Source organism: Ailuropoda melanoleuca, chromosome 17 (genome assembly GCF_002007445.2).
Source record: "Ailuropoda melanoleuca isolate Jingjing chromosome 17, ASM200744v2, whole genome shotgun sequence".
NCBI classification, from domain to species: domain Eukaryota; kingdom Metazoa; phylum Chordata; class Mammalia; order Carnivora; family Ursidae; genus Ailuropoda; species Ailuropoda melanoleuca.
Genome location: NC_048234.1, coordinates 21,341,034 through 21,361,026, shown reverse-complemented (window position 1 = coordinate 21,361,026; position 19,993 = coordinate 21,341,034). Strand labels below are relative to the sequence as shown.

The 19,993-nt window shown below is 43.9% G+C and overlaps 1 protein-coding gene across 1 annotated transcript in view; it reads right to left on the bottom strand.

The window, feature by feature from the left end:
- Window positions 1-11,635: 11,635 nt before the first annotated feature.
- The window catches only part of LOC100471017 (histone-arginine methyltransferase CARM1), a 109,192-nt gene continuing 100,834 nt past the window's right edge, over window positions 11,636-19,993 (bottom strand). Inside the window, exons 11-12 of the mRNA XM_034647333.1 lie at window positions 15,866-15,955; window positions 11,636-11,789 (exon numbers count right to left, since the gene is read on the bottom strand). Of these exons, the coding sequence (XP_034503224.1) occupies window positions 11,780-11,789; window positions 15,866-15,955 (100 nt within the window). The 3' untranslated portion in view covers window positions 11,636-11,779. The remainder of the gene's footprint in view (window positions 11,790-15,865; window positions 15,956-19,993) is intronic.

Genomic DNA, 19,993 nt, shown 5'->3' with positions numbered 1-19,993 from the left:
CTTCAGGTTCCTCATCTGTAAATGGGGTGACAGTGATGTCTAGCGCACTCAACTGATGCGACGTCTGAGATCATGCACGTGAAGCACTTACTTCATTGAAACCCTCCCTGAGTTGTCTGATAGGCTGAAGCCTGGGGAGGAAGAGGAATACGACAGTCTCTGCTCTCAAGGGAGAATAGCGGCGAGCGGAGAGGAGGCATGGACTATAAACTGGGTGAACCACCCATGCAGCCAGCTTTGTCTCGTGGGATTCCCACAGGGAAGCATAGGTCGGGTAAACATAGGGGGTGAGCATCCGTATCACACAGAACGGCAGAATGATAAAAATGAGGGGTACATGGGGGTAGACCGCAGCTCACCTGAAGTGGTAACTTTCTCACAATTAACAATGTCAAAAAAACCTCTCTACAGTGAAGGAATGAGTTTCCCAACACTGGGATTATACAAGCCAGAGACGGATGGCCCTGTGTAGGAAGTGCTGTATAAAAAGCCTTCAGAGGAACGAGCTGCTTTGCTCCCACCCATCTGCCGGACCTTGATGTCTGAGAGACTCTCAAGATGACAGCATCCCCTCTCCTCCTCTCATTTTTCATCGTCTCCCCCCGCCCCCCCGCCACTCTGCCACTCCTCTCATTGTCTGCGGCCCCTCTTCTGAGCTCCAGACACGCGTATTGTATTGCTGACTGCACGCGGATGGCCCAATTCCCCAAGCAGAACCTATGATCCTCCCCCCTTGTCCCCTCCCATCTGTGAACAAGGACGCAAAGGCATTTCATGGGCACCTCACTTTCAAAGGACATCCTGCTGGGCTGCCTGGGAAAAGAGAGAGGATGTACTGTCAGTAGAGAGAGGATGTACTGTCAGTAGAGGGAGATGTCAGACAAGAAAAGAATCTCATAGGCCCTGTCACTATGATTTTAAATCCCCCCGCTTTTTTTTTTTTTTGGTCTTAACTCAAAAAAAGATTTTAAAATTTGCTAGTTTTTGAGCTCCGAAAAAAATTAATGTTGTTTTAGAACTTCCGACAGCGTGTTTTCTATAGTTGGGCGGGTTCTTTCTGTTAAGCTGCCTTATGCAAGTGAAGCAATATTTGCATTTGGGTTTTAACATCTGCAACACTCACAATCGCAGATATTTAACTCTGCCTTCTCCCTGCCACCCATTGTGCAGAGGGTCCTCCCCACAGAGCCCAACGGGCTGTGCTCCGTCCAGGCCCTACACAGCCAGAGAGCTGGATCTGAAGAGGAAGACAGGCCAGGTTCCAGGCCGGCAAGGGCATGTGGCCAGCCCACCTCTTGGCTCCATTTTGTCCCCATCCTAGTATTTCTTTGTTATTCTGCCCAAGTATAGTTTATATTTTACCACCATCTACAATGTATCCTTGGAAAGTAATGTAAATCCTTTTGGAAAAAGGCAGGATGGAGGGATGCATGGATGGAGAGAGAGAGAGAGAGAGAGAGGCAGAAAGATAGATACATTTCCACCTAGGAAAAGGGCTGACTATTTCCATTGATCCCACTTATAGATCCCCTCTCTTCTCTCCCTCTAATATAAATTCTCCTTGCACTCATTCTCCTCTCCTGCTTCCTGGGTCCCATCCCTGTTCCTCTCCTCATCTCTGGGCTAGGATAGGGTTTAAGGTAATTACAGACCTAACACTATTAGCACTTTCCAGAAAAAAACCCCCAAACCCCTCTTAAATGTGTACCAGTAATGCTAGGCCAGTCTTGATCTCATTGACAGTCATCCTGCTCTTGTTCCATTCTCTGGTCCATCCCTGGTCCTCATTTTGGAAAGCTTGCCTCCACCTTGCATCCTGCGCAGCATGGCCTCAGTCTGGTTTTCTCCAAGAATGAAGGTCAATTTTAACCTGAAGTGTTTGGGTACGATTGTACTAAGATGGATGAGAATTCCAGAGGGAGGAGAGCCTGGAGGAGAGAACTGTCAGAGGAGAAAGAAGCCCTCGTGCTAGCTTCTGGTGAGAAGTCACATGCTGGGAACTCCCTACAGACCTGGAATAAAGTATTAGCTCCCATGTGCACATGCACACACATACAACCAGGCTGGTCACATTCTAGCCATGCTGTTAATACTCACACACGTCCTCACATTTACCCCTGGCGGAGGGCGGGGGGAGACTCAATCCTCTCCATGGTTCAGCTCTCGTTTGCTCATCAGAACAATGGTTTCACTCGGGAGAAGTTCACCTGAAAGCAAAGCCTACTGAGTCAGTTCGACCCTGGCACCTCATTCCACTCCAACTACAAAAACCTTCATTCAGTAAACATCTATCGATCACCTGCTGTATGCAAGGGAATCTGATAGGCAAACACAGTGCAGGTGGAGAGTAGAGATACAAAGCTGTGTTCGGGCCAGTTCTGTAGGACTCTTTGTGGAAAGTCCCATAAAGAAAATATTTATTCAGAATTGGCAAATCAAAGTCACCAGATGTGCTGAATCATGAATTTGCTTGGCATTCATTGCCGTGACACTAATCAAGCAGAATTCTTCCCCAGTTTGTATGGACATACTGTGCATTTCAGCCTCTAACCATGAGCACCAACTCCCCAGGAAATGCAGTTATCATCAATTATGCGCTTTACTGAGTCATCAACAGCTAGGAGAAGAATCATTCCCGAACCACTGGAAGAGGGAGCAGGTTGGACAGGGAGCTGGTAAGTGCTCTTTCAGGAAAGAGGGGAAGAAGCAGCAAAATGGGGGGCATCACGGGGGTGGGCGTCTCTCTCCAAGAATGTGGTCTTAAGAGAGGCTAGGCAGAGAGGCCTAAATGTCCTACGTATTTTCTTCTGGTGTATCTGCGGTCGTGATGTTTTCATCCAAAGCTATGGATTACAACAACTCACTCTGGCCTAACAGCCGCTCAACAGCCCTCAATCTTGAGCATGTTGCTACAAGACCTCGGTTTGGCTTGAGCCTCCTCCCACGGAGGGTCTCTCTTGAATTGGCAATGTTTTCGTTCCTGCTTCCCTGGGTTTGGCACAGGTAATACTTATGCTTTTATGCTTAGCACCGGGGTCTGCTTTTGCTATTTCCTTTTGTAAGAACCTGTCTGTTTCCTTCCTGTTTCTAAGCTGAGGCGGTAAAATCATTCAGTTCTGTTCTCTCCTTAAAGCCACCATCACTCCTAACATATTATGACAGAGTACATAAAAAAGTGCTTCATAAACAGGAAAGCAACATACAAATGTTAATTGATGTGATTCTAAGTGTCTGTTCTAAGTATCTCAAGTTGACTTCCAATCACAATTCCTGTTACCAGGTCAGGTATGACATCAAATTGCCCTCCTTGCTGCTGGGATGACTGAGCCATCCAGGCACGATGCTATTATGACAGCTGGGAATCATTTGAAAACGAGCTTCACTTCACTTGGCATATCAGATGATAATTTTAAAATCTCGGTCCTATTTTTCCCCCCAAGTATTAGAATGGTTCACATTCAAGAGGCACATGCCCCCTGCAGGAGAGGGGCTCAGACATGCAGCTGGTGATGGGACATCAAACCAGGAGCAGGGGACCTGGTTGCACGGTAAATCCTGACGGAGGCATCATGAGGATGGTCAGCCAGGAGGGAAGCATTTGCAATTCAAGGCCAGTTTTGACAGGGGACAGGTGGTGATCTTGGCAGCTGACGGACTTCAGAAAGAGCCAGCCAACGACCCCCATGGGTGTGCTGGCAGGAGGGCAGAGCCTTCCCAGAAGTGCTGGGAGGGATGGGGTTGTGGCGAGCAAACACATCAGTGATGTCTAGGTTTGGTGACAGTCCCTGGGAACTTGTATAAGGACGCTTAGACACAAATGTCACATTTCCTATTTTTGTTCTCCTGGGAACTTTCCCCCTCCTCACAGGTTCACCCCATTCAACAGATGCTCCCAGACATATGAGAACTCAATTTAGACTCCATTTACCATGCCTACTACCTAATAAAAAAACCTCCCTAAAAATATTTAGCATGAATTCAGTAGCTGTTAGGTGAAGCTGCAAAAATCCCCTTCTTTCCATGTTGCCAAACTTCTGGCTTTGTAGATGCCGAACAGTACGTAGGGTGTAATAGCATTTGAGCCAAAAGATGGAGAGAGGAAAGGATGCCAGTATATTTGCACATGTGTGTGCAAGAAGGGCGAGAAACTCAGAACATTAGTTGACTTCGCCGACGTGGATGGGAAAGCTAGGGGACAGGGCTTGGGTGGAGGCCTCACTGTACATTCTTTTTGCATTTTGAGTTTTGAACCACATGACTATACTGACAATTCAAACATTAAGTTTTGCTAATTCCCAGCATTGTGACCATGTGTCACCTCGCTCTTAATTGCTGTTCATGCGAGGCCCTTGACTTCCTTACCATCACCACTCATCTTCTTGATGGCCATGCCTTTTGGGGACATCACAGCACTGTCACTGACTGTTGTCAAGCACATAGAACTTTTCTGGTTTTGTGAAAAGATTAATTTTTTTTCTCTCTCTTTCTGTCCATCTCTCTCCAGGGCATGTGGTTTAGTCTTACTTTAAGTGGAAACACTGGTAGGCAGAAAGGTGTCCTCAGGTCAGTCTGGCAGACTGTTGTATGTTCTGAGATGTGGGGCGGAGATTGAAGAAAAGACTTCAGCCCATATAAAGACCAAGATGGGGCTCCAGTCTAACCAAAGTTGGAGGATGTGAAGTTACGCACGTTGTCACAGCAGATCCGGATATGGGGACCCAGTGCTCACCCCATTTTCCTGCTACTCTAAACATCCACACTCCTGGGGAGAGCTGTCTTGATCTACTTTCTCTACCTTGTCATTATTCCCTTCAGTCTTCACTCCTGCAATGGCTGTAATCAACGTCCGTGTTATTCGTTCCAATGGCCAAACTCCATTTCCATCATATTTGACCTGATGGCCACATGTGACACAAACTGATCCTCCCTCCTCCTTGAAGCGATTTCTTCTTTTGTTCCATGTCACTCCACCAGTCCGACCTTCCGGGGCCAAGTGCTCAGTCTTCTGATGACCCTTTCTTCTCCAAGTTTTACATGTTACGGTTCCCTGCTCTTGGTTTTCTTCTCTCTACGCTACCTTCCAGGGGACCACATCCAGGTCTGGGCTCTAATTACCACCTGTATGCTCCATGACTCTCCAACCCTGCTCTCCAGATTCTCTCCTTCGGTGTCCCCATGTGCACATCTAGCCACCTGCCTGATAACTCCATTTGACAACAAGTGGCCATCTCTGACCCCATAAACTCACAACAGAAGTCTTGATTTCCCCTCTCAGACCTGCACCCCACCTACTCTTCTCCATCTTAGTAAACAGCGACCAGCTGTTCAGACCAAAAGCCTGGGGGTTGATCTTGATTCTTCTTTTCCTTTCCTACCACCACCCATCAATCTACCAGTGAGCTCTGTTATGGTCATCTCCAAAAAGGATGCTAATCTCGCCCTTGTCAGCCTGCTCCAACACCCCGTTTCTCATTTGTTTTATTGCACCAGGATTTTCCTGTTTCCATACTTCCCACATACAGTCTGCTTCTCAAAAGCAACCAGGAAATGGGATAGATTCAGTCATACTACCCTTAGCTTCAAACTCTTGAATTGAGGTTAATTCTCTGCCTGAGTTCTTTCCTCTAAATCTTGAGGTGGCTCCCTGTGCCCCAGCTCAGGGCCCTGCACTTTGGTGAGGTTCCTCTGAGTGCCGCTGCCCTAGAAGCAACCTACAGGGCCCTTCACACCCCATCCCCCAGTATTATATTCTTTACTCAGCACATTCCAAAATTTTTCGTGTTTCTCTGCTTCTATGTCTACTCTGTGTATCCCTCCCACTATCTGAGAAAGGGAAGCTTTGTCTGTCTTGTTTACTTATGTGTCCTCAGAGCGTGGAATGATGCTGTGTTGGATAGGAGAGGCTTAATAATGCCTCAGTAAGAAATACTCCCAAAGCTCAGTGGTTGAAAACAAAGGTTTGTTTTTGCTCAAACTACACGTATGACATAGGTTGGCAGGGGAGTTCTGAGATATTCAGAGACCCAGGCTGAAGCCAGCTTTACTGTGTGGTGACACTGTCATGTCAACAGGATTCCCACAATTACTGAGGGAGGAGGAAGAGTAGGCATGGAGAATCTCACGCCATCTCTTAAACGCATCCACATGGAGGGGACGTGCGTCATTTCTGCTCACACTGTATAGGCCACAGCAAGTCAGAAGGTCATGCCTATCTTCAAGGGGCCTAGGAAATGTGACCCTCTTCTGTGTCTGGAAGCAGAGGAAAACCGGAAATAGTGGTGGGCGGCACTTACACCCCCACACAAGCAAACCTAGTGTGCCTGATTCTAAAGCTCACAGGGCCTCCATGTCTGAAAGAATATGGCCCTAGTGTTTTTGTTTTGATGAACATATTCTTTGCACTTTAACTTCTAGACATTTCTTAATACTGGGAAATGGTGCCAGCAGCCTCTGGTGCTTCTGAGATGTAACTGCTTTTGTTGTGTCCCCCAAATAACTTGTATCCTGGTAAGTTACAGATAAGTGGGATTTCCATAAGTTATTTGCTTATTACATTATTATAACAATGATGAATTATGTTTTTAATGGAGACAATATATGTGAAATGTCAAACTAATGTATTTTTGTTTCTTCCTTAAATCATCATCCTTAAGATCATCCTTTATGACCTGGGGCAAGAGAGGGTGAATAAATGAAGGGATGAATACATGAATGAGGTGATTTCTTGAGCAAGACAATATGTTTAAAATGAGGCTGTGAACAGAAAGTGGATTTTTCTAAATTCCTCCCGTACGTGAGGGACCCGGCCAAGAGCTCCTCCTGTACAGAAGAGAGGAGGCTACGCCATACTGCAGAGCTAGACCTGAGACTGCTGCCCGAAGGTGAAGACAAGATTATGAAGCAGGAGAAGGATCAGTCACCCCTTCCGCCCCAGGGGATTATGGGTTGCCGAGGGGAGAGAGTCTCCTAGATGGGGGTGGTCGGGCATGTGAGCATTTCCTTCTTGTAACTGAAAGCACAGCAGTTTTAGACAATATGTGGACGTGAGACTCAGAGAAACTAGTAAGAACCGTTTCCTATGATAATACCATACTAGCTAGCTGTAAGGTCCCCGGCGCTATGTTCTGTGTGTCGTATACAATCATTTCTCTCAGCCCTCAAAAAGAACCCTCTCACCATTACTTCACCAGATAAGGAAAGTGAAGCTAGAGAAGGCAGGTGACTGGCCCAAGTCTATCTAGGAGGTGACAACCCAGGTGTCTCTAATGAAAGAGCCCACACCTTTAGCCGCTGTGCTCCAATGTTACTTTCAGTCAGTCAGTCTAGAGTTCGGTTGACTCGCCTGCTTAGAGTCTCTTCTTCCCTGAATTCCTCCTCCATAACGCCACCAAAGAGATCCATTGATTATGCCACTCCTCCACTTAAAACATGCAGAATAGGTTCTTCATTGCCTGTCCGTACGATGAAGTCGCCATGGCAGACATGTAGGAAAGGAGGTGCTGGACGGAACGCGGGATGAACACTTGTGCAGGAGCAATTACCCTCCTCGCTGCCCGATGACTTCTCATTCCATTAGATGAGGTCATTCGTTCAATAGGCCTTTGTATAACAGCATGTCTTAAAATGTTGTCTATCTTCTCCATATGGATGTTCACTTGACACAAGCTACTACACCATACCTCTATGGCCAGGGAGTGTGATAAGCACGATCTCACAGGCTCCTGTGCTCAGAAGTGTGTGGGGTGTAATGCCCTGTGGCCATCATCTTGAAATCCATAATACTTTTATCTTTGAATTTGTTTTGTAAGTGAAATATGATGGGTCTATGCAGCCTGCATCCGGGGCTTGAAGCCTTAGCTCACAGGTGGTCCTGCCTTCCCTAGTGTCCCTCTGAGATGAGTTCTCATCTGCCTACCAAACTCCAGGCCTCCAGGCTCTGCCTGGTCTCCCAGTTCCTGCTCCTGCCTCTGATGACTACAGCAACCGGGTGGGGGTGGCCCAAGTTCTACCGTTACACTCCACCAGCAACAGGCACAGGTAGGGTCAAGGTCAGGCACACATCCTGCTGCTTCTTGGGGTGGGGCGAGGCAGTGCAAGTCCCTGCTCTAGGCTGACGCGATCACAGCAAGTTCAGTGGGCAACTTCATGAGGCTTTCTCACCCACTCCCAACCCCGGGAAGTTGCCATGTCTTGGGGGTCACTTATCCACTGAGGGTTAGAGCAGTAGGACTATGAAAGGGGAGATTCACTGATCTACCCAGACCTGTGTCTTCCTTCTGCACAGGGTGGTGCAGATTGTATAACCTGCTCTCATGATTCTCTGATGTGTGTCTTCAAATAGAGAGGAAATGTCAAGTCATAATAAAAATATGACATTAATGTTACCTCCAAGGGTGCTGAGTGCAAGACACTAACAATTTAATAAATTTGGGCTTCTGCATTGACCTATGTTAATGTGTGATTTTGTGCTATTTTGCATGGCAAGAGAAGCTTCTCAGAATTCATTTGATTGTTAGATCAATGTGAAAATGCATTATCTGCCTGCCTTGAGCATGGCCAACTGTTGACCTCTTCAATTAAGTAGACTTGAGAAAGAAAATTCAATTAGAATGAGCCAACATTTCTGGAACACTTTCTATGTGCAAGGTCCTGTGCCAGGCCTTGTGGGGAACAGGCAGATTTGTGAGATTTGTTCCTAGTTTGGGAGTGCTTACAAGCAAGAGGGGAGGTAGAGATACACGCCTGGGGTAACCATGGTATGACACAAGCTTCCTTTACAAAGCAGAGGAAACGGAATTAGTGGTCAAGCTGGACCATTGGGAGGCAGTACCTCACAGCAGCAGATGCTAGTCCCTTGCTTTACGTCCATCTTCCTTCTTTGGGAATAGCATTCTACGTTTTTCAGGGTCTGTCCCTTGGGAAACATGAGTCTATCTCCAGCTCAGTGATAAGTCTCGATGGGCTTCTCTCTCTTTGTGGCAACGTCTCCTGCTGGTGATTGGCTTAGAGATGGCCACATGACTCAGTTGTGGCCAAGCAAGCACGTAGGCAAGTGTCTGGTTGCTTTTGGAAAGACTTTCTGAGTAGAGGTAACTTTGTGGTTAAGGTCTCTGAGGTGGACTGCCTGGTTTAGAATCCCGGCTCCACGGCTGCCTAGCTCTGTGTCATCAGGAGAGGCACTGAACCTTTCTGCCTCCATTTCTTCATCTGTTAAACGGGGTTAATAACAATACACAGCTAATGGGGTTGTGGTAAAGATAAAGCTTAGCTAATATTTGCAAAGCACTTAGAAAAGTATCTGGTACATAGGGTGATGTAAGTGTTAACGGTCATTATTGTTATTTTGAGACGAGATGCCAGAGGTGATAATCTCTCTTATGGCCCTGGATGTGACTCCTGTAACTTCCACTGTGACCTTGTGCACATAAGGGAGGCTGGCCTAGGAGGGAGGAAGGAGGAAAAGGGAGGAAGAGCCTCAGTCCTTGATGAAGTCCCTGAGGCACTGTCACCAATCCTGGAGTCCATTCTATCTCTGGGCTCCTTGCTAGGAGACGCGATACGTTTATTGTGCAGGATGCTCTCAGTCAGGCTGTCGTGTTCCTGGCATCCAGGTATCTGTCCCGGAGCTCCGTGGGTGGTGTGCCTTCCAGGTCCCACAGGCGTGCTGGCTGTGGGCTATTTCAGAGCAGCTCCTGAAAACCTGCTGTGACTCCATTTCTGGTCTTAATTATGACGGGGTGGCTTCCTGAAAGTCCAAGATTTCCAAGGTCTCCCCAAATCCACAGTCTACTCTGGATATTCACAGCGGATGTGCTTTGAGGTCACTTGCAAATTTGTGGACACTATGGCAATGTCATTTCTCCACAAAACACAATAAATTAACACTTAATCCCCTTTGATTCTTAATGATTCTGTAGATTTAAGGACAGGAATAAGTAGTAAACTTACTAAGTTTTTCCACTAAAATAAACTCTATCCTACATTATATCATTTCTTAAAAAGCAACATTAAGAACTTACTTACATTTCCAGAAATAAGGTGAAGAGGATGAAAAACATTTGCAAGGAATACATCAGGAGAGTTATTGATCACACGGAGATGCGTTCTCTAAGTGATTGAAAAAAAGACACTCACTTGCCCATACCCACAGTTTATAGATACAGATATATATCCGTATCAAATTTGTGCTTCAGCAAAATTACAAATTCATAAATAGTACATATCTTTGGGATCAAAGATTCAGAAATACCATCAATTTTTTTGGCATCCTGACAAGTCATGGTTTTATGTCTTGTGCCCACTCCCAGAGACTGCCAATGTCTTCCTAGAGGGTGGGTTGAGAAGGACAGTGAGGACGGGTCTTGTTGGGTGGGGAAGAGTGCTGGGATCGATTAGCAATGTCTGCCCTGGATGTGGGTGGAGCTGGTGGCAGCAGCAATCTCATGCTTCTGCAGTGCAGGGTTTCCCAGTTTCTGCCTACTCTGCTTGAAAGGCGATTAGAAGGTTGTCAGGCCTGATTCCGAATTACAATGACTCTTAACTTCAGGATGAAATTATGTACTCGATCAGTGTACATTTATTGAGCACCTTTGATGCATAAGATGTACCCTTAGGCATTGCAGGAAATTAAAAAGTGAATCGGACTCACTCCAGCCCACAAAGAACTTGGTTAACAGAAGACAAAGGTGTGTGTGTGTGTGTGTTTAGGGTACGAGGTCATATACAGGTGCAAGAAAGGGTCAGACTAAGGGAGGGACAGATGTGTCAAAGGCGGGAAAGCATCCCTGAGTGAGTGTGGAGGGTGGCAGAAGGCATGCTGGTGAGGGTGCGCTGGAAGGGAAGCCCCGCAGTGATGTAAGGAAGATTGTTGGGCTGGATAGAAAGGCAAGACGGTTTCAAACGGAGTGGCCAGAATGAGCCAAAGCAGCAGAGTGGAAAGCTCCCGGCTGCGGGTGACTGGCTGGTGAGGATATATCCTTGTGGTTTTATTCCAGCATCTCTCCCTCCCCCACCCAAGTGAGCGGGCTGCCGTGGGCTTCATTAGCTTGTCGCGCTGATGTGACATCCATTTTTATAAGAGTTGTCTGGGCCAGGGGAAAACCTGCTCTTTGCAAAGACCATCTTTCATCACCATTTGACGTGTGACATATAACAAATGTCTTAAAAGTAAAGGAGAGGCCTCAATGGTATCTCGCACTGTACATTTTTATTGTAGGCCTAAAAGAACTGACAAAGGTTCCATCTTTATTTTCTTAACTACATACAGAGTCATCAAATATTGCCAATGAAAAACATTCCTGACGTCCTATTATTCCATGAATAAGGCAACAAGTCTTTAACACATTGCTGAGCTAAAAACTAGTGTTGATTGGTCGAAACGATCTGTGAAAACAGCTTAAAATTGTAAACAGACGCTCCCTCCTAACATGGTCTTATGTTATGTCATACATATGCATACATACAAATGTGAGGTAGGGTTTTGTTCAATTTCTTTTGTAAATACTTCAAAAATGAAAGCAGAGCTGTTGGCTTTACTAAAACAATAATAAAGAGAAACTACGAGATGAGAAAAAAAGAGCCAGTCTAAGAAGACCAAGGAGTAGACTTGTCAATGAAATGAGGATGCACAGTTTGGAGTGAGAAACAAAGTATGAATTTAAATCAACCTAATCATCCTTGTAAAATTTAGAGTGCGTATTTGCAACATGAAATATGAACTTGGATGTTGAGGGACTTCTCAGGACTTCGTTTTACTTATTGATTGGCTTGTGGCTATCTTCTAAGCAAACCTAAAACAGAGAAGGTGATTTCCATGATACTGAGTAAGTAAGTTCCACCTCGATCCAAAGTTCCCGGCCGGCAAGCTAGTTGTGTGTTCTTGTCCTCTCCCTCCCTCCTCGTCCCCTCGCCCTCCTTCCCACTCCCGTGCCCTTCCTGGAGTTTTTATGGGCAGCCTTAGATCTATATTTACCCACTATATTTAGTAAGTTTGATTATGCATAGCCTAAATTCAGATCTGAGATGATGATCCAGATTTTTGTTCACTGAAAGAGCTTTTTCCTTTTTTTATACGTTTACAGCAAAGACAAAGCACCCACTTAGTTCTCGCTCTTCTTGCTATTTGGTAGGCTTGTTTTGCCTCAGGCCTTTGCCCTCACTGTTCTTTGTAGAAGGCTCTGCTTGCACATCTGCCCAGGCCAGTTGCTTCCTGACATTTAAGCTGCCACTCAGTTGCCACCTCTTCCGAGAAGCCTCCCAGATTAATCAATGTAAACAATACCCACGTCTAATCCCTCACCGTTGTCTGGCCCAACACTCTGTTTTCAGCTATCCCTTTATGCAATCTTGGGTTGTTTTTTTTTGTTTTTTGGGGAGTTTTTTGGTAAGTTTTCATGTCATTGAGGAAAAAACATTTACATACACTAAAATTCACCCCTTTTATTGTAGTTCTGCAAGTTTTGACAAATGCATCCAGACGTGTCCTGCCACCATGACAATCAAGATACAGAAAGTTCCGTTGCCCTGAACTGTTGCCGCATCTCTTCATAGCTAACACTTTCCCAAGCCCAGCTCTGGGCTATTCTTTGTATCTGCAGTGTTGCCTTTTCCAGAAAGTCATATACGTGGACTCACATATTATGTAGCCTTTTGAGTCTGGTTTCTTTCACTTTCTTTAGCTTAATTTATTTGAGACTTATCTGTTATTATATGTATCAATTTTTCTCTCCTTTTCTTTACTGAAACTTGTTTCATTGTATGGATGGACCACAGTTTGTTTATTCATTCTCCATTTGGAAGACATTCTGGTTGATTCCAGTTTTGGTGATTACAAATAAAGCTGCCATCAACATTCAAATACATTTCATTTCACTTGTGTAAATACCTAGGCGTGAGATTGCTGGGTCATCTGGTAAGTGCATTTTTAACTACTGAAGAACCAGTTGAACTGTGTTCAAAAGTGTCTGTACTATTTTGTATTCCTACCAATGAATGAGAATTCTGGTAGCTCCATGTCTTCACCAGCACTTGGTATCACCCGAATTTTTATTTTAAGCCCTTCTCATATATGTGTAGCAGTATGTCATTATGGTTTTAATTGTCATTTCCCTGTTGGCTAGTGAGGCTGAACATTTTTTCATGGGCTTATTTGCTGTTATATCTTCTTTGATGGAAGGTGTGTTCAAATCTTTTGCCCTTAACAAAACTGTTTTATTACTGGAATTTTTTCAAAGTATTATACCAAACATTCTTTTAATATTCTGGATACTACTTTTTTTTCAGATACGTGATTTCCTAATACTTTCACCCAGTCTGTAACTCATCTTTTCATTCCCATCACGTGACTTTCAAAGATAAGTTTTTAATTTTGATAAAGGACAATTTATCCTTTTCCTCTTTTCATAGCTAAGAAATTTTTGTCTAACCCAAAGATCACAAAGATTTTCTATGTTTTATTCTCGAAGTTTTATATTTTTAGGCTTTATGTTTCAATCCATGATCCCTTTCAAGCTAATTTTTATAGATGGTGTGAGATATGGGTGAAAGGTCACATTTTTACTGTGTATTAATATGCACTCATTCCAGCACCACTTTTGAAATACTATCACCTCTCCATTTAATTGTCTTTGCAACGCTGTCGAAAATCAATCAACTGTAATGGTGGATGTTCATAGTTTTAGTAATAAACTTGTTGATCTTGAGATGTTTTTAACATGCCACATTAGAGGTTTTTAGTTGGTATCAGGGATCAGACAAAAAACAAAAATGAATCTTTTGTTTTTGTGTGTAAGTCTATTGTAAGCCCTAAAAATGGGTAGAATAAAAAGCAGGTGGAGAGAAAGTTACTTATTTTGATGGTTAATTACCAGTAATTCCTCTGGTAATGCCAATATTTTTAGTTCTCCCCAACACACACACACACACACACACACACACAGACACTCACTCTCTCTCTCTGTGTCTCTCTCTCGCTCTCCTGTGCTGCTTTTTGCCCCTCACTAGCAGACTGGAGTTGACTGTCTGGGAGCAGAAGGGCATGGTCACAGCTAAACATTTAACTGAGCAGCTACTACGTGCCAGGTGCTCTTCAAAGACTTGGTCATTTAGCACACGTCTTCACTGAGGATACTGAGGCCTACACATTAGGAAAGGGTTGGTGAAAAAAACAGAATCAAGATCGGGAATTCCCAGGGGAGTCACATTTTTAAGCACCCTTATCTACTTAATTAATTAAATACATCAGTCAGACTTGGTGCTGAGTGAGAGAAGGGAAAAGGAAAGGCATCTGCTATCCCCACCCCCAACTCTACAGTCTCTGTTTTGACAAGGCTGTGGCCACCTTGAGTATCACTCAACCTGGACCAGCCCTCACCTTGACCTTGTGGCCACTGTGTTTGTGCCTTCGTTCAAAGCTGGGGCTGGCCAAGGCCAAGGCCCAGGCCCTGTCCCTGTATTTCCTGGTTAAAATCTTGCTCTTCTAAGATGAAGTGGAAGTGGACTCAAAAGTCACTAGTTTACGTGGTTCTTGCGCTCAAAAGGTGGGTTTTCTAAAACCGTACAAAAATTTATTTTCTACCCCCAAATCCAAATGATTCTGTCTGGAATGAACTACAGATCATCATCTATTTACTTGCCGAGAGAGTAGGAGTGCGGCGACCAGTAAGCAAAGGGAGAAAGACAGGAAAACTAGCAATTACTGAACACCAATTACGTCAACTGTGAAGTACTTGGACATGGTATGGACATCCTGGTGTTGTTTATCCCATTTCACAGATTAGAAGACTGAGGCCTAGGCAGGTCAAATTGTCCTAGTGAATAGTCAGCATGTTCTGAGGCCACAATCTGTGCCCTTGACCTTATATGACAGGATTGTGTAGGGGGATGGGAGGGAGGACTCCCGTCTTCCCTCAGAATTAAAGATGGCATCCACATCCTTAAATGGGAATAGGCTTGAAAGATTCCTACTCCATGTGACAACTTGCATACAATGTAATCAATGGCAGCCCTGCCTGTTTTTTTGCCTCCCATGCTTTAAGATCACTGTTTCATTTTCCCATCTCTGCCAAAGAATTCCTCGTTTGGTTTCCAGTGTTTCTTTTTCTCTTTATGCTTTTCAAAAAGTACCATAGAGACATGATGCTTTGAATAAAGGCCTTGGGGAACATTATAATATGAGGGAAGAGGTTTTTTTTTTTTTTTTTTTTTAAATAAGAAAGTCAAGAGTGACAGTGTCCAGTGTTTTTAATTGTGGGGTTGACTTCATGTGTGGATTTTGAGTGGGCTCATACTGACTAGGTGTAAAGATGGGGAGTTTTTCCAGAAACATCTGTCATGTCTATCTCATTGTGGCAAGTTTTCTTTGTATCAGACAAAATCTGCATAGGTTTTAAAGAGAGGTATGTCCTGACTTACATGATCTCAAAAAATGTCCCAAAAAATATTTTCAATGGACTTCATGTTTTAGATGTATTGGAATAACTGCTACATACAATCGTCCATTAATGAGGGAAGGTCAGAGGAGCCCAGATTTAAACTCCACATTCGCAGATGAGAAAACTGAATGCCAGAAGGAAGGGACTTTGCCTGAGGTCGCACAGCTCATTAGAGCTCAACTGGAATGAGAGTTCACTCTGCAGGACTCTCCAGTGCTCCCTGTTTCAGAATCAGATTGGTTCATACTGAATTCCATTTAATGGAATAGAAAACATTCAACTCCATCTCAAGATCCAAGTTTCCTTAGAGAGAAAGAGTGGATGCTTTTTCTCCTCTTAGGAAGGATGGAATTAGTCTGACTCTCTTCACCAGGTCATGCGGTCAGGTGAGATTTTATATACGTGGGTGTGAAATGGATGAGAGCATTTCTTACCTAAAGAAAGGATTCTTTAAATCGAGGATGTTCCCAGATCTGAAGCCTGTCTGGTTTACCAGCGCCACGATCTGAATGTCATAGCTCTGTCTGGATGGCAGAAAACCAACCAAAAAAAGAAAAGAAAAGAAAACCCATCACTTGACAAGACCAATTATCTTCACATACACTGAGGGCACTTTCTACACATTCCTACCTACCTCATGAGGGTTTTAAGAGTGCATGGGTGGCATCTTATATATGCCCAGGTGTGTTTATCTGGATGCTACTAATATTTATTTGTTAGAAAAGTTTGACAGTTATAATCTCTTCATCTAAAAAATTACAAAGTTAATGATGTTTCCAGTTTTACCAACAGCAATGACAGAAATAGCTTTAATTAACAGAAGTACCTTATGGGTCACCCATCGAGGTGCCAAAACAATCTTAATTGTGCAAAGACTCGAGATAAGCTAAAATCTCAAACTGACATAAAATCTCCGACTGACGGTTTACAAATATGACTTTTTTTAAAAGATTTTATTTATTTATTTGACAGAGATAGCGAGAGAGGGAACACAAGCCAGGGGAGTGTGAGAGGGAGAAGCAGGCTTCCCATTGAGCAGGGAGCCCGATGCGGGGCTCGATCCCAGGACTCTGGGATCGTGACCTGAGCTGAAGGCAGATGCTTAACCGCTGAGCCACCCAGGCATCCCAAGGGTTTTAAGAGGCCTCAGATGAAGGCTCAGGTAATTCCAGTGAGAACTGGCTGATAAGAACAGCCAATAGGGAATAAGCTTGATGACTAATCTGAAGCGACTATGTTCGTGGGATTTTTGTCAGTCATATGTATACAACAATATATGTATTTCTTCAGATTATAAAGTGTTACATATTCAAAGAAAAATAGGAATTAAATAAAATAATCCATAACATCACTGGACAAAGATTCTTCTATTACAGTAGTTTCCCTCCATGTATTTTTCCTTCTATCATTTTATAAATGTAAATTTTTAATAAAATCATCTAAAATATTCCTTCTTATCTTCTAATTTGATTAAACATAAGCAAAAATTTATCCTATAATTTTTTTTTTTTAAATTTATTTGGGAGAGAGAGAAAGCAAGAGAGCACAAAAGGTGGGAAGGGGAGGGGCAGAGGGAGAGGGAGAAGAAAAAGCAACCGACTGAGCCACCCAGGCATTCCCTTTTTAAGACTTTATTTATTAGACAGCAAGAGAGAGTGAGTGGGGTGGGGGGAGAGAGAAGAAAATTCCCACTAAGCAGGGAGTCCCTGGCTCCGGGCTTAATCCAAGGATGCTGGAATCATGACCTGAGCCTAAGGCAGACACTTAACTGACTGAGCCACCCGGCGTCCCCTATCCCATAATTCTTGACAATGTATTTTTCAGTAGTAGTATATGGGTATAGCACAATGTATTTAATAATTCCCCAATGTCAAATATTTATATTTTTATAATATATTATAAACATGTAGTAACATATTACTTATAGTAGCAAAAATCTAATTTTATGACCGAAATTCTGCTGCAAAGGACATTCTTGTAATACATCTTTATGTCCTATTAGTGGTTATTTCCTTGGAATAAATTCTTGGTGTTAAGACTCACCAGGCTAAGGCACATAGATACTTAAGGTTCCCCAAACCTACTGCTAAAGTGTCTTCCAGAAAGCGGACTGAATTACTTCCTTACCTACAAAGTATAAAAGTACTAATCTCATTACACATCTTCCGATCCTTAATATTTTAAATGTTTGGGGTTAACATATTACTGATTATTTTAATTTGAATTTCCTTGACTGTTTGGCTTCTGTTTCAAATTCCAGAAATTACTAAGGGATACAAAGGCCTCCCAGCCTGTCATTACCAATAGTGGCCTGGGAAGGCTTACGTACAATGTCAGATCCTGGGAAACCCATAGCTCCACCTCTAGATTTTATCAGGGCCAAACAAAGTAAGAGGGAAAGATAGGCCTATAGAAACGTTAAAACAAAACAAAAAAATCAACAATGTCCTTTGATTCTCCGAACGGACTCTGTTGTAAAATGTTTCTTCTGTGATACCCACATCCAGTAGTTCACTGCATTTGTGATATACCTGAAGGTAGATGTGGGGAGAGCGAGACATGGAGACACTGGAGACGGGCAGCCCCTAGTCATGGAAAGGCTGAGAAATCAGCCTCATAGGTTAAGTCAGGGAAGGACACATCTGCACATTTTTCCCAAAGGAAAGACCCATTCTTAACAATATAGGACTTAAAGCAGAAACGGGGTACCCTGAGGTCTGCGTAAATATGTGTGTTCAGGGATACATATAAGGCACAAGGGAGACCTGCTTGGCCCCAGACGTGGTCGGGAGAAGGATCAGTAAGTTGCTGCCACAGGGTGTTCAGCAAGGCTCTTTTAAGGATACAAGATAACTCTGTCACTTTAGACTCACTTCCCTCAACACACTCCTCTCCTTGACCCATCCTCAGAGTCCTAGCTTCCCTCATGGAAGGCAAAAAGAGCTTCACGTCATGTCATGTTAGCTCATGGCTCAGCGTGGTGAGTGAGAGCTGAGATTTGTTTTCAAAGCCCTTCTGTGTGAGTGTTGGGGGTTGGGGGGGAGCATGGTTAGGTGGGCTCATTTGGTGGTGATTCATATAACCAAGGGAGAGTGTGCCCTTCTCTAAGTCTGCAAAAACATCATGCATTGTTCGATCCCAGGAGCAGTGTCAACTCAGCGCCATGATACCCCGGAGGCCAACTCCAAACTCCATCATTAATGTGCAATGTTTCTAAAGCAACCAATATGGAGAATCTTCCAAGACTGTGTATACAGGATCCTAAATAACTATTAATTCTTTTGAACCAGTTATGTGACAATGTGTATTAAAAAAAAAAACCAACAATAAAATCTAGTTCTTTGCCAGACATAGTCATTTTAAATCTAGAGAGATGGAGAGAGTGACATACGTGGGGACATACTTTAGTTCAAAGACTGAGTGCAAAAACATTGCTTTGTACACCAACATTTCTTTTGTCATCAAGCAGAGATTGGAAACTTGAGAACAACATATGCAGGACATGTCTTTCCAGAGACTCTGGTAATTCATGATAATTTTGTCTTCTGAGAGAAAACAGAAGGTACAGTAGAGGGAGAGGTTTAGTGCTGACCACCAAGGAAGAAGGCGATAGAGAAACAGAAGTGGCAGGAAGCTTGGGGAGAAAATGGCCCAAGCCACTGAGCGTTTACTGATGGTGAAAGAAGGAGATAGAACTTCAGTGGCATAGACCTGACCCCAGGGTTCTTTAGCGGGGTGGCTGGGAGGATGAGGGATGACGTCCTGGGAGGATGAGGGATGACGTCCTGGGAAAATACAGAGCTCTGATTTTTAATTTTGTCAGCCCTAGGAAGCGAATACAGTTGTTCACCTAACACCTATTGACCACTAGTGAATTCACTGGGTAAATGCTGGATTCTATTCGCCAGCTAAGAGTTAAGGTATGTGTTAGGTTCACCTAGTTCCTCAGGTTTCGAGAAGGTGGGATGATTCAGTGAGAGTCTGATCGTGGGGTCCGACACGACTGAGTGAATACCAAGTATGTGGTGGACACCTGGGCCAGAGCTGGAAGAATCTGAGCGACACTGATGAACAAAGAAACGCCACGTAAAGCAGCACCAGCAAACACTCTGACTTCACTGAGCCTCATGAGAGAGAGAGCTTCCCTACAGTGTCTTCTGACACAGTTGTGCAAATGCACAGACATTCGGTCCAAGTGAGGCTGAGTGCAAGATGGAGCAGTTAGGTGACAGCTGTCAGGGGCGGCACTTGGAGCCNAGGGGCGGCACTTGAAGCTTCTGAAGATTTAGCTCTTCGGTCAGCATTTCTTCTAGTTTCATAAAACAAAGCTCATTAAACTCCTTGTAAACCAAACTCCCTGGCAAACCTGACTACAGCAGACCCTCACAGGCATCCAGCAGTTTTAAGTTATGTTCCAAAAATTGTTGGCCCAGGGTAAGTGGCTGAGCTAGACTCAAAATCAGCCTACATGTATTTGTTAGTTTTTTTTTCCCATTCATTCTTTTTATTTCTATTTTTGTATCTTACGAGATACATGCTACATAAATTTCTATGTGTGTATA